General features: G+C 38.4%; 2 protein-coding genes across 2 annotated transcripts; one reads left to right on the top strand and one right to left on the bottom strand.

Moving 5' to 3' along the window:
- Positions 1-611: 611 nt before the first annotated feature.
- On the bottom strand, positions 612-2,315 carry LOC146748064 (phospholipase A and acyltransferase 3-like). The gene is made up of 2 exons (XM_085508210.1): positions 1,751-2,315; positions 612-1,386 (listed from the first exon to the last, which is right to left on the bottom strand). The coding sequence occupies exons 1-2, from the start codon at positions 2,168-2,170 to the stop codon at positions 1,285-1,287; spliced, it is 522 nt and encodes a 173-aa protein (XP_085364336.1). The 5' UTR covers positions 2,171-2,315; the 3' UTR covers positions 612-1,284.
- Positions 2,316-11,128: 8,813 nt separating this feature from the next.
- LOC146748063 (uncharacterized) lies at positions 11,129-12,271 on the top strand. The gene has a single exon (XM_085496205.1). The coding sequence runs from the start codon at positions 11,129-11,131 to the stop codon at positions 12,269-12,271; it is 1,143 nt and encodes a 380-aa protein (XP_085352331.1).
- The last annotated feature ends 2,806 nt before the right edge of the window (positions 12,272-15,077 follow it).

Raw genomic sequence — 15,077 nt, 5'->3', positions numbered from 1 at the left:
AACATGTATTCTGGTAATAGTGACAACAACTTCAATTTCCTGTACACCCATATCATCAATTTCATCCATGTATTACATACATACATACATACGTTTCCTCCTACGGGATATGCCCTTTCAGACTGAGTGACCATTGCCACAATTACTAAACTGTCATAGATTTAACTTCTCCTAATCATCTAGTACTGTAAAATGCTTTATTTTAGCTGAAATTAATTTTCGCTAAAAAGACATTTTGTTCTTTGTATGAATTTACTTTCACTGAATTTTGACAATGTGATGTAAAATATAGGAAAGAGGGTACGTTCGCTGGATTTTATTTTCACTGAATCATTCCTTCATCGAAAATTAATTCCAAGCAGAAATAAAGTATTCTACAGTAACTGCCACAGCCCTCTGTAAATTAGAGAGGAGCTCTACTGACCGCATAGTCGCTTGTTCAGTCCAGCAGTATTTTTCATTCTCACTGCAATACATTGTTTGTTTTTTTCTATTCATATTTGTTACAGTTTTAGGTGAATAGTGAGCTATGACAAGTCTGTGAAATGCAAGCCATTGTAAGTAAATGTACGTCGTGTACTTGATTGAAGTGAAGCGGGAGTAAAATAAAGTGTTTGACAACCCTACAACGTGTTTTTATTCGATATTGCCATTAACAATCGCCAGAGTACTACATATCCATCAGTTTGCGAATGAATCCACTCACACACATAGTAAAACGGAGCCGGAAACAATTCATTAAAAATAGCGTTACAGAATCGAGTTGCTACTACTATTGTGATGTTTGTATTCACATAAACGTAAAACAAGAGGATATGTAGTGTTCAGTGCCCAGCTTACAACTAACAAGTTTATTTACTATTTGAATTACATTCTTTCGATGCCCATGGTTTCGATATTGTTGAAAATGTAAGTTTTCCATTTATCGAGGATGGGGGAAAATAATATCCATCAGTGGCGGATCCAGAGGGGGGCGGGGGGGGCATGCCCCCCCCCCAAACGCATGACGATTCGTATCATCTGGCTTACGCATAGCTTCTCTGTGATTTATGGTCCGTATATCTTAAGCGTAGCTTGGACCCACCCCCCCCCCCACCCCCCACCCCAATACATTTTGCTGGATCCGCCACTGATATCCATGTCCATATAATAACTAGAATAGTAAAATAGGAGTAAAATCGTAGTTGTCACCGAGAGCGCCAACATTCGTAAATGCATAACAAAGCGTCAATAGACCCCTCTCTATCGCCAGCTGTATCTCCATCGCAAGGTGACTCACTATAATCATTGCTTCTGTTTGGACGACTTTGTGGCACGGTCAGCAGCAAACATGCACACAGCGGCAGCACCAATACCAAGTGCCATGTAAGTCAGAAATCCATCTACCTGTGAATATAAAAAGGTTACATTTTAAAACACAACACAACTCCCAATCTGATTAAAATCAGATGTATTGTACGGCGTGTATTTTATTATATATATATATATTACTTTTACTATTTTTTAAAATTATGTTGTATTTTTTATGTTTTTTGTTACGTACTTGTGATTTGGTATATTTTTAACTATCGCCTTGTTTGGCATTCACAATTACCAAAACTTTATAAAAAAAACTATCAACAAATAAAGAAAAGATAAAAATAAAATGAAATAAAATAAAGCCAAAACTAGGATATTATTTAATCAGATTTCACAACTTCCTACAGGGTATTTGGTATTTACACACATTATTAGGCCTAAGTGGGCATACCTGGTCACTTTTCTCCTCGCCATATCGACACCAATGAGCAAAGTGCTCGCAGTTATACCACAGAACGTTATAGCCAATCTTTCCCAATTTACTAAGTGCATTCTCAACTATTTTGCTTTTAGATAATGCAGTGCGACCGTTGCTGTCTTTGTTATTGATCTTCGCTTTGCAGTCGGAAACTATGTCCCAGAAATCGTCACACTTGACCTCTGCTTTGCTGAATTGCTTCCCCCACACAGAGAATAAATGTGTCGGGTTGCCAATGTCGTCTTTTATCCCGTCATTTTGTCCCGTCAAATGAACTACATTACCATCACCGATGAAGACTCCCCAGTGCGAGTACATTCCTCTCTCGAACTCCAGTAAGTCGCCTTCTTCGCAGTTATACAGAACGGTCTGGTTGTGAGCACGGAACTCCATGATATTGTCACCTTGAGAAAATCAGGCAATTTGACTGCAATCGGTCACGCAATGGTCCCCGTACCCGTACAGTAATTGACTGCAATCGGTCACGCAATGGTCCCCGTACCCGTAAAGACTGTTTTATTCGAGGAATTCATGACAACGATTCTATATTTAGGGCGCGTGGAAATTACTGTGCCTCACGTGAATTGCGGGATTTCCCCTAAGCCCTGTGCTACGCCACCCGACACAGTGTGTTAACGGGACAACAGACATGTACACAAGGCTGGATTTCCCCATATCACGAAGTTTACGAGTAACTCGATTTACCAACAATGGTTTAGTCCCTTTGTATTACGATTTGAAACAGTTTTGTATGCTTCACGTGTTTTATTTATTTCGCTTTCGCCATTTATATATACACTTTGGCTGGTCCCCGCCTCTACGCGCAAGCCCAGCCGGGTCACGTGATCTGACGCACAGTTCAGCGAATATATACACTTCCATACAAATAAACAAGAAACTGTATAAAAATCCAGGGTTGTGACTGCGTTTCCTGGAATCTAGCTAAAATCGATTGAGTCCCATTTTGCGCTTTGTGTGAGATCTCGCAAGGGCGGTAGTCGTCATGCCGCGTCCTGTTCGATATGGGACTCATAGCGACGTATACAACCACGGTTTGACCGAACGCACGGTACAGTTGGAGGCGTGGCTGGTTCAGCATTTGTCAACAACCAATCATAAGACTGGTTACGAACCACATCGAGGTTAGCCTTGCTCAACTGGTTCATAACCACTCTTGTGATTGGTTCCAAGCCTCCAATTGTGCCAACCCTTAAGTATTCGCAAATAGAGTCAGTTTGTCTAGTTTTCTTGATTTATTCTGCAGATATTGGTAGAATATAGGTAAGGCTTTGGGGAAATTTGAAAGAGCAACCTGGTATTTTTTATAGATTTTATTTTTCATTCTGTTCGTCTGTTTTTTCCAGTTTAAAAAATATGAGCTGGCTGGAGCCTTCAAAATCGAGTTGTGTTGTGCGGTGGTTGTCGCGCTGCGCATGTGCGACATTTGTGTTGATAAACATAGGTTTTCCCACAATCCAATGCGCTCATCTAATCTAAAACAAGGTGATAAGCATGACACCAATAACTATAGGGGAATATCATTATGTAGCAGCATTGAAAAACTATTTAATTACATCATCAATAATAGACTAACCCAGTTTCTAGATGAGAACAACATCATTCACCCAAACCAAGGTGGTTTCAGAAAAACATCGTACAACTGATAAAAAAAAAAATATCAAGCACAGAAAAGGAAACTTTACTGCAGTCTTATTGACCTCAGGAAATGCTTCGATACTGTGTGGAACACTGGTCTAATGTATAAAATGCAAACCAACAATATCAATGGCAATGTCTACAATGTCATAAAACATATGCATCTGAACAAGAAATGTGCAGTCAAACTTGAAGATAAAGTAACCCCGACATTCAAGCTGGAAAAGGACATGATATAATTGAGAAAACAACAAACTTCACCTATCTGGGTGATAATTTTAATAGTAATGGGTCTATGGACTTAACAATGTCAACACTAGCAAAAAAAGCAAGGAGAACAGAAAGGGCACACGCACCTATCTATAATAGAAACAATATTACTATTAAAACAAAATTGTTTGAGACCACACAAATACCAATATTAACATATGGGGGAGTATGTACGAACAAAAACTGGGACAAGACAGAAACTGAAAAAGCCCATCTCAGATTCTGTAGGAACATTCTAAATGTGAATAACAGATCAAGCAATATTGTAGTAAGAATGATACTGGTAGACTACCATTGTTACACTTACTATACTATAAGGCAATAACTATGTACAAACATTTAATAATATTGACGAAAGACAACATAGCTTTCAATGCTATGAAGGAAATGGAAACAAACAAAGAAAATGATTACTGGCTAACAAGGCTCAACAAAATAGTGAATGAACATCAAATCCATATGGATATTACAAAACAAAACTTCAACAAAATGGCAGCAAAGTACTACATTAACAAATGGAACATAGACATGCAAAGAACAGAATCTAAACTGAGGACTTACTGTTTATTCAAAAACGACATTAAACAGGAATATTATTTACAACAGTTAACTGATAGGCAAACGGTTTAAACAATGAGCAAATTTAGAATTAGCTGCAATTAGCATTAGCAACTGTACATAGAAGTGGGTAGACACACAAAACCAAAAACAAAAAGGACAGGAAATGTGACAAATGTAATGTGATTGAGGATGAAATCTATTTCATCACTGAGTGTGATCTCTATACAGAAAATAGACAAGATTTATATAGTCTATTTCCCAATCCGAATTTCAAAAATTACAACAACAAAGATAAATTTATATACATTTTGAACACAACTAACAAACAATGTCTACATGGGTTATTAAATTACATACAGAAAGCCTACAAAATAAGAAAAGTAAAGGTGAAAATCAATTAATTGTATTGTTGTTCTATATTTTCAGTGTGATTTAGTTGTTGTTTATTTGAAATCTATTATTGTATTGTATGTTTATTTTAAAAAGCTTTAATACAGCAATTACCAAAACTGAAATGTCAGATTTCATTAAGGATGTAATAAGGCAATATTCTATTCTATATATTCTAATGGAAGTCACAAGTATGAGGTTCGAGCTGGGCGCGAGTTGCACTATTTACCGCCTATGATTCTATCAATACCTTCAGGATTTCAATCACCTAATAACATACTTAACGTCTCAATTTGTACTCGTTGATCTGCGCAAGAGTCAAAGTCACCGTCTTGGTTTGTATGAGACCCATATCTCGCGCATCTCGTTTTGACTGAGTCTTGCCGTATAATAGACTGGTCAGAAGGTACAGAGGGTGGTGTTTTTTGAAAGTCGCGTACATAAAAATATATGACCTTTGTCGACCCCCTTGAATGGTGCATAAACAATTGTGACCCTCTCTCTTCTAAGTGTGAGGATAGTACACGTATTAACAAGCAGTCTGTCGGTTGAGATAGCTCCGCTGTTAGCAAGGCACATTTCAATTAATTTAAAGGCCTGAAGATATCATTAAAAATGAACAATATGTATAGTATCAAAGCAATCAGACATGGTTTTCAACAAAAAGTCGAAAATATCACTTTTTTCCAAAAATTACAAAAATATTCACCAAAATTAGGAAATTTAAGATATCATCACAAAATGAATAAATCCAAGAGAGATCTACATGTAGTACCGATATATGTAATATCAAAGCAATCGGACTTGCCGTTTTTAACAAGAAGTCGAAAATATAACTTTTTACCAAAATTTACAAAAATATTCATCAAAATTAGAGAATTGAAGATATCATCACGAAATGAACAAATCTGAGAAAGGTCCACATGTAGTACCTATAAATATAATAGCAAAGCAATCAGATTTGTGATTTTTAACAAGAAGTCGAAAATATAACTTTTTACCAAAAAATAAAAAAAAATATTTATCAAACTTAGAGAATTAAAGATATCATCACGAAATGAACAAAACTGAGAGAGGTTCACATATAGTATCTATATATGTAATATTAAAGTAATCAAACTTGCGGTTTTTACAAGACGTCGAAAATATCATATTCATCAAAAATAGAGAATTTGAGATTTTGACATGTAATGAACAAATCTTAGAAAGAACCATCCAAGGTACTTGAATATCAAATTTGAAAACATTCTGACTTGCGGTTTCGTAGAAGAAGTTGAAATTGTAAAGTTGACGACGATGGACGACGATGGTCAATCAGTAATATGAACAGCTCGGCTGTGTCGACTTTGTATATATATATATATATATATGTATATATACATACTAATTGATGTTCTACTACACAGCTTAGAACTTTCCTACTTCAATCAGTTAGCCCAGCTCTCATTGAGGAGAGAACAATGTATGATACTGTCACAGTGTATGTACCACATTAGAGTGATACATACACAATTTTACTGGCACCTTTTTATGAGTGCTATGTGTTGAATCGTGTTCATTCTTTGTAAAACGAGATACACATTTTCAATGCTACCATTAATTTCAATACTCTATATTATTATAACATACTCTAAATATACACTTTTTTTTTATAACAACACTCAGATTCAGCCAACTTTACTGGTCTAATGAATTCTAGTTATATATCACGGGGAAAATCTTCTCTGGGTTCTCCACACGTGTCAGGGGGAAATCTCGTCTCGTCTCTCTATCGCGTCCCCTTGAGGTACGGGATCGGGAAAGTCACTTAAACTTTACAGTCAAATAGACGCACACAACAACATACGTTTAAACTCTGTCTTAGTCGGTCAGTCGAGCATTCTATAAGACACAGCGCCCTGGGGAAAAGTCCCCAAGACTATCGCAAGGCTGACTCAAGACTCTCTCAAAACTGCGTCAAGACTCGCCCCAAGATTCTCCAAGACTGGACTGCGTCTGTCCTCGTGTACTCGCCAAGACCAACTAAAACAACTTTATTCATTTTCAAAACCTTAACCAATTACAAAGCAGTTAAAAGACTCTAAGGCGTAACCTTCAATCATAAAGCCAATCACACTAAGTACTGAACACGTCAGATCTTTTGATTAATCGTTCACTACATTAATAACTACGGATACTAACTGTCAGAAATAGTAGTCCGAATAACGACGGTTATCTCGTAATTAGTTCCAAATCACTGAGTCGAGTTCCTTCCAGAACCTCAAATGGGCCGAAACGATGACAGACATAACACAGCCACTCACTCGTAATCAACTAATTAAGTTGATTAACAGATACACAACAACAAATTCATCACACATTTGCAAAAGTATCGAGAAGCTTTTTATCCAAAGCTTGTTGGAAGACTTGCCCACCACACAGTATAAATATGTTAATGAGAAGAAGAATCATATTCACCGGGAAGAATCTGGTCAACGACTGCCTGTAATATTGCTTTTTTACCATACTACTATACATTGTATCTCTGTACATGAGCCCAGACAAAGGAAATTCAGTTTTGATACAAAAAATGCATGAATAGCACACCTGTTTAATTTCTGATTTTGAAAGAATAATTGAATACATCTAATTTCTTTTGATACTGGACCAGCCAATTATTCACTGTAAATTCCAACGGGGACTATGTCATTACCAATGACTTGTTAAATAGGTAGGTTTGTGGTTTCATGTCAGGACAGCCACCATACCAACAAAAGTTTCCGCTAGCTTGGGGTAAATACAACTCTGTGAAAAAAAATCTACAATCTTACTATAAAACCTACACTAAAAAACAGAAATTATAACAAATAAAGCGAAAAATACTGTGAAGGGGAGGTTGAGTGGGGAAGAAAGGTCTGCTGTGTAGCCAAACATTGAGTGAAACACGGTTACTAAAAAGAGTAACCGTGAGTGAAATGAGAAAGGAGAACCATAAGTAACTGGTAGTACCTTTATAGTAATAGTAGAAAGGTGCTAGTCACACCACTGCCGAATCAAATATTATTATTAACTAGTACTGGCGGCCTTAATTTCTCTTACACTGGATAATCGTGGCTTAAGATAATTACATTTTAAAGATCCAATGTGTAAATTACATTTGCATATTAATTACAGTCTGTTAAAATACATGTAAACAAACAGTGGCTATTGGTATTGTAAACACAATATTATATCATAATATCACACTACAATAAATCTGTGTGTTTTAATCCAGTAGTACTCGTACATAAATATTATTTTCTCCAGTGGTGATTTGCTAATCGCCAAGAAAATTTCTGTTCCAGTAACTTGGCTGGAAATTTTCATTTCCACTGTCTGATGATTCATTATTAGAATCTCCAGACAGTAGGTCCTCACCATAGCTCTGAATATAAGTTAAGTTTTCATAAATTTTATAATACATGTTTCTATCAGTGTGTAGCTATGACATTTTATGCAAATGCGCTAATTACGCATGCATGCGCAGTAGAGTCAGGTATATTAATTGTCAGCGTTTTTAATAAAATGTGATGGGAACTTAGTTAATTTTGGAAAGTATGTCTTGGCAAAAAATGTTGTATTTAGAACATTCCCTCAGAAAATGTATTTCATCTTTCACAAGGTTACTATCACACTGTTTACAAATCCTGTTCATGATTGGTGTTTTGGGATGTGAACAAATGTATATCTGCCTCTTTGAATATACAATGATTGCTAGTCCTAGGTTTGGCCATACTAATTCTATGTTATATATTAATATATATAGCATACAGGTACACAGGTACTAATAAAGTTCGGTTCATAGCAGTAATGTTTTTTAAAATTGTCAAATGTCCTGAATCATTCTTTCTAATTTGTGATTTTTACTGTATAACAAATTTTATTTGTAACATTTGTTGATGAATTGGTTTCGGGTTCATGTGACAAGTTTACATTATTATTTGTTATGATCGGTATACATGCAAAAATAATAATCGTTAAAAAGAGTATAATGTTTTGTTGGCTAATTGAGGGCGCTGGCACTTGCTGACAAGCAATGTTGATTGCAGACTTGATGTTTCCCACTTTAGATACGACATCTTATCCATATTTGCAGCATGGTAAAGAAAGTCTACCAGCTGAAGCATAGAGGGATATGAATGATGTGTTTGCCGTTGCCTTGGCTGGTATATTAGTAGACACCAGATGAGCGTCATTTGTGTGTTGTTTGATAGAGCCAAACTGTCGCTAGTATTGAAACAAGGGGAATGCTATAGTGCACTGTAAGTGTCCATCTAGAGTTCGTCTCCCTTAGTTGATGGTGGAGAAATCAGTCAATTATGTACAGGTATACAAAGATGCCCGGTGTGTGAAGTTAAAATTACCATTACCTTGCACCTCCTTGTAAACATTCGTGCTGTCGAGCAGAGGGCGAACAGATTACTCAGCGTACCACGCTGTTCCTTCTACCACAAACCTCAACAGAGGTTGGTTTGCTGGCTGCATTAGTATGTGTCCTTGACACTACTAAAAATACCGGTAATAAAATACCGGTAATAATAACTTTATTGCATCCTTAGAAATACATTGTTTCTATCAGTTAATAGCAATAAAGATTAGTTTGACAACTACTACTATAAAAAGAAAGTTAGTTGTTAATGGGAAAAAGCAAGTGTTACATATTAAATGGCATTTTCATTTCTTGATTCAGAAATGGGTTATAAATATAGTCGCCAATCTTTTTTATTATTACATCATCTTTTAAAGTCATTGAAATTCTTTGTTTTAAATTCAACACATCCAAGTATTTTTCAAAATTGAAAGATTCTTTGAATTTTTCATAACTTCTCAGTTTTGTTTTTTCAGTTATATTTTTTCTCCATAATAGCTCTTGCAGTAGACTTTAGATCGACAGATGAGTTAAGGGTGACAAACCAACTACTGGTCTTAGCTCACCTGAATCTTTTGGTACTAGAAACTGTTCATGTAATAACAAGTTTTAAGATAACTAAGCAGGGCAATATCTCCCTTCTCCCTGGCAGGGATGATATATGTACATGAACTAGAGATCATAATTAGTCATTGGATTGACAGAATGATATAGCGAGTTCTCTGAATATGTTACGATTACACTGTTCCCTCAAATCAGAAATTCCCTGGAAGTACAGTAGGGGCGGCAGCAGCTTTTTTTGACTGTGGGGCGATGATTTTATGTGAATGTCAACAAATTGAGGGCCAAAAGCGCAACCTTTCTTTGGGGGTACAGGGGGACCATGGAAAATTTTTAAGTCTAAACCCTCTGAAACGCTATTTCCTGCATTTTGGGGAACAAATTTGCGGTGGATTTTAGTGACAAATATAGAGGAGCGTTTCATCTTATTTTTCGTGGGGGCGGCCGCCCCCATGGTGCCGCCGCCACTGTACAGTTTCTACTCTTGTATTCGGCAATACGAGTAAGTTGATTCAATGGGTATAAACTGTGCCAACTTAGCTAGAAGCGACTCCAAAGCATGAATAATGCACTACTAATGTGCCATATGATGCAGACATGAAGGCAGGCACCATCAACATAAAACAATCCAACTTTTAAGTACTTGAACATCTTTGGACAGAACGTGAGAATCTGCTGGTGTGATATCTAAAGCAGTTTGAATTTCGTGTAATCTAACAATGTATTTTACGTGCGTTGTATACGTCGCTATGAGTCCCATATCGAACAGGACTTTAACAGAAGGCACTTTCTTTATAATCGAACCATCAAAATCATAATAATGGGTTGATGAACTGTCAAGTGCAGGCACAGCTACACAGCTACATAACAACTAAATAATGTCACACATATTAAGGTCTTAACTAAACTGACTAGTAGCTTTCTAATTTCCAGCTAGTGTCTAATTCAATTTCCATCCATCCTTCCGGGGTCATATTTCAGAACCCTGTTCATTCTTCGCATGTGCTTAGTACTTTAATCATTCATATGCACATTCAGTGGTTTACTGATTCAATACAAGATGGCTGACTGGTAGCCATTTTGTTGTTTAAAAATGTGGTATCATAGGGATGCTTTGTCAGTTTTTGTACAAATTTGATATATACATGTTAAGATACATGTGTAGTTGATTTTTTTCGTATCAAAGATGGCAGACTGCAGGCCGCCATCTTGCTTTTTGACCATATATACTATCATACCTCCAAGGCTTTTGGACCCTTTTCATTCATATTTGGCACATGCATCATACATACAGGAATACATTGTAGTGTCCTGTTATGTCATATGACCTTTGACCTGTAATTAATATACATGGCCAGTAGAGGGCGTGCTTGATTATTAAAAATCCATCATGGCTGACTAGATTAGATTCTGTGTGTGTGTGAATTATTATCCAGTGCCATCCTGTACTATCGAGTATCAGACACTCTACAACTGGCGACGAGGATCAAAAATAATCATCACGGAACATTCTGGTAAAATAGGAAATGGCTGGAATCAATATTGGTGACATCACGGGAGTGAACCCATTCGACCCAAATGGAGACCCGAACAGTGTTGGCACACGATGGAAAAGATGGGTGAAAAGTTTCATCATGTACGCTGATAGCAAGGGACTGATTGTCACAGCTGGTGAAGAGACCAACAAACAACAGAGAAAAGCATTGCTACTCCATTCAGCAGGTGAGGATGTACAAACAATATTTGAAACACTGGACGATACTGGTAGTGCCAAAGAATATGAGAAGGCAGAGGAGGCTTTGAACAATTATTTCAAAACCCAAGTAAACACTACCTACCAGAACCACATTTTCCGAGTCATGAAACAACATGAAAGTGAAAGTGTTGCCCAATTTGTGACCAGGCTGAAACAAGTTGTGAAAGATTGCGATTATGGGGCCCAGTCTGACAAACAAATACGTGATCAAGTGGTTGAAAACTGCCGATCAACAGGTTTACGTAGTAAACTGTTTGAGAAGGGGCAGAAACTGACACTGAAGGAGGTAGTAGAAATTTCTGCTGCATATGAGGCTGTCGAAATTCAACTTGAGGGTATGGCTACTAAGAGTACCGAATTGCCCATTCACCGTGTACAAGAGAAAAACACAGGGAGAAAAACATTTCGTAAGGAAAACAACCCCAGTGCAAAATCCGCTGCTACATGTTACCGGTGCGGGAAAGTGGGACATTATGGTCGAGATCCTGAGTGCCCGGCCAGAGGGAAAATCTGCTCCAAATGCAGTAAACCAGACCACTTCGCAGCACAGTGTAAAACAAAAACAACCAACCCTAAACCCAAATGGAGAGGGAAAAGGAGAAATATACCATCCATAAATTACTTCAGCGCTGATGAGTCTGGGGATGAATATACATTTGCAGTCCAACAGAGACGCGACATTGAGAAAATCAAAGTGATGGTAGGGGGTATTCCAATTAATATGGTAATCGACTCTGGAGCCAGCAGCAACATAATTGATATTGATCTATGGGAAAAGCTGAAGAAGCTGAAAATAAAATGTATTGACTTTACAAAAAGCTCAACCAAGAAATTGTACGCATATGGATGCAGTAAACCGCTAGAAATAAAAGGGAGCTTCACTGCAATAACACGAATTGCAGACACAAATTGAAGCTGAATTCATAGTCATCAATGGGGAGGGAGAACCCTTGCTCAGAAAAGAGACTGCAGTCAAACTAGGAGTCTTGAAACTAGGCGCGAACGTTAAGGCCATTAGGACTGAATCAGTAATAACCAATAAATATAGTGATGTTTTCACCGGTGTCGGTAAGCTGAAAGATTACCAAATCAAACTACATATTGACCCTGAAGTGAGCCCGGTAGCGCAACCAGTGCGTCGTACACCGTTCAGCATGCGTGACAAAGTCAAGGCTAAGATTGACGAATTAATTGACATGGACATCGTCGAACCAGTTGATGGCCCAACACCGTGGGTGAGTCCGGTTGTCGTTGTACCCAAACCAAATGGGGAAATCCGGCTATGTATGGACATGCGTCAGGCGCACCAAGCAATTATTCGCGAACGCCACCTGATACCAACGGTAGAAGAAGTTCTACATGAGGTAAACCAAAGTACTATATTCAGCAAGCTTGACCTCAGATGGGGTTACCACCAACTTGAGCTTGACCCTGAATCGCGCAGTATTACTACTTTAAATTTGTTTCACATTGCGGACTATACCGATATAAGCGTCTTATGTTCGGGATAAATGCAGCACCCGAAGTATATCAACACGTAATACAACAAGTACTACACGGATGTGAGGGTGTTGCCAACATATCCGACGACATAATCCTGCATGCGAAAAATGAAGCAGAGCATGATAAACAACTAGCGCAAGTCCTCGAGAGACTGAGAGAGAAAAATCTGACATTAAACAAAGCAAAGTGTGAGTTTTACATGTCACAATTAACCTTCATGGGGTTATTACTAACTAAGCGCGGAATCGAACCAACCAACGCGAAAGTAAACGCAGTACTCAATGCACGCAAACCCGAAACTGCAACCAAAGTTCATAGTTTCTCGGGCTAGCCAACTACAATGCTAGGTTTATTCCTGACTTCGCAACAATAGCTGACCCGCTACGGCAGTTGACGAAGAAAGGTGTACCATTCAAATTCGGCGAACAACAGAAAGCATCGTTCAATGAGCTCAAACAACGACTCGCGAGTGCTGAAATCCTTGGATACTTTGACGCGGACACGCAAATCATAGCAGATGCCAGCCCAGTTGGACTAGGTGCGGTCCTTGTGCAAAAGCAGCAAGGTGTATACAGAGTCATCAGCTATGCGAGTAAAAGCCTGACAGATGTTGAACGTCGGTATTCACAAACCGAAAAGGAAGCATTAGCCATAGTATGGGCTTGTGAACGGTTTCATAAATATTTATATGGAACTGAGTTTGTAATATGTACCGATCACAAACCACTTGAAGTAATCTATTCGACAAAGTCTAAACCATGTGCTAGGATCGAACGGTGGGTTCTGAGACTGCAACCGTACGAGTTCAAGGTGAAATACATACCTGGCAAGGAGAATATCGCAGACCCCCTGTCGCGACTTATTTCATCAGAGAATCAACCGTCAGTTTGAATACACTCTCCAACCGACGACTACGCGAAATTTGTTGCTGTATCTGCTACACCAAACACAAAGACAACCCAAGAAGTCAAGGAAGCGTCAGCAGATGATGAGGAGCCAGTCGCACTAAGACATTGTATCGAATTCGGTCAGTGGGAAGATAATCGCTGCAAGCAGTATATACTAGCGTCTTCTGAATTATGCATAATCGGAAAAACTGGTACTCCGTGGTACCAGACTTGTCATACCGCGAAAACTGCGTCAACGTGTATTGACACTAGCGCACGAGGGACATTTAGGAATCGTGGGCATGAAACAGACGTTACGGACCAAAGTGTGGTGGCCCGGAATCGACAAGCAAGCTGAGAAATTTTGTAAAAGTTGTCACAGTTGCCAACTGGTGAGTCGACCAACGCCACCGGAACCGACTAAAATTACCAAATTACTGCAGGGACCATGGCAGGATCTCGCTATAGACTTTCTAGATCCAATGCCATTGGTAGATTATTATAGCAGGTTCTACGAAATTAGTATGACTAAATCTACGACAACAGAGCGAGTGATCGAGAGCCTGGAGAGATTCTTCTTAACACATGGCCTACCGCTGTCCATAACAAGTGACAATGGACCACCATTCAACTCAGAAGGCTTCACAAAATATCTAGCAGACAATGGAATCGAACATCGTCGAGTTACACCATTGTGACCTCAGGCCAACGGGGAAGTTGAGCGACAAAACGGGTCATTACTTAAACGGATGAGAATCGCCCAAGCTGAACACAAAGATTGGAAGAAGGAAATAAGAGCGTATCTATCCGCGTATCGCGCAACGTCACATCAAACAACGGGAGTTAGTTCGTCTGAGTTGATGTACAAACGACAAATTCGCACGAAACTTCCGAATCTGAGCAAGAACCGCAAAGTCAGTGAAGTCCGTGACCGCAATACAGAGATGAAAGCCAGAGCCAAACTGTACGCAGACAATAAACGACACACAGTTGAATCCGAATTAAGACCAGGAGACAAAGTACTCGTCAGACAGAAACTTGAAAATAAACTGTCAACCCCATTTGCCAGTGAGCCATATGAACTACTCAGCAAAAATGGAAATAGCGTTGTGATAGAATCACCAGAAGGAGTACAATACAAGAGAAATTGTACTCATGTCAAGAAATATGTGCAACCTGAGGAGAATCTACTCATGATGAAGGGAACCAATCCATGAAAGAAACTGTGAGAGCTAAGGAGCCTATCCAAAGTGATCCAATTGAGCTGCAAGTTTCATCTAGACCAACACGCATTAAACATGTGCCTAAAAAATATGATGATTATGTGAT

This window comes from Saccoglossus kowalevskii, chromosome 2 (genome assembly GCF_978046115.1).
Source record: "Saccoglossus kowalevskii chromosome 2, keSacKowa6.1, whole genome shotgun sequence".
NCBI lineage: Eukaryota > Metazoa > Hemichordata > Enteropneusta > Harrimaniidae > Saccoglossus > Saccoglossus kowalevskii.
The sequence above is the reverse complement of the archived record's forward strand: the minus strand, read 5'-3'. Positions and strand labels throughout refer to the sequence as shown.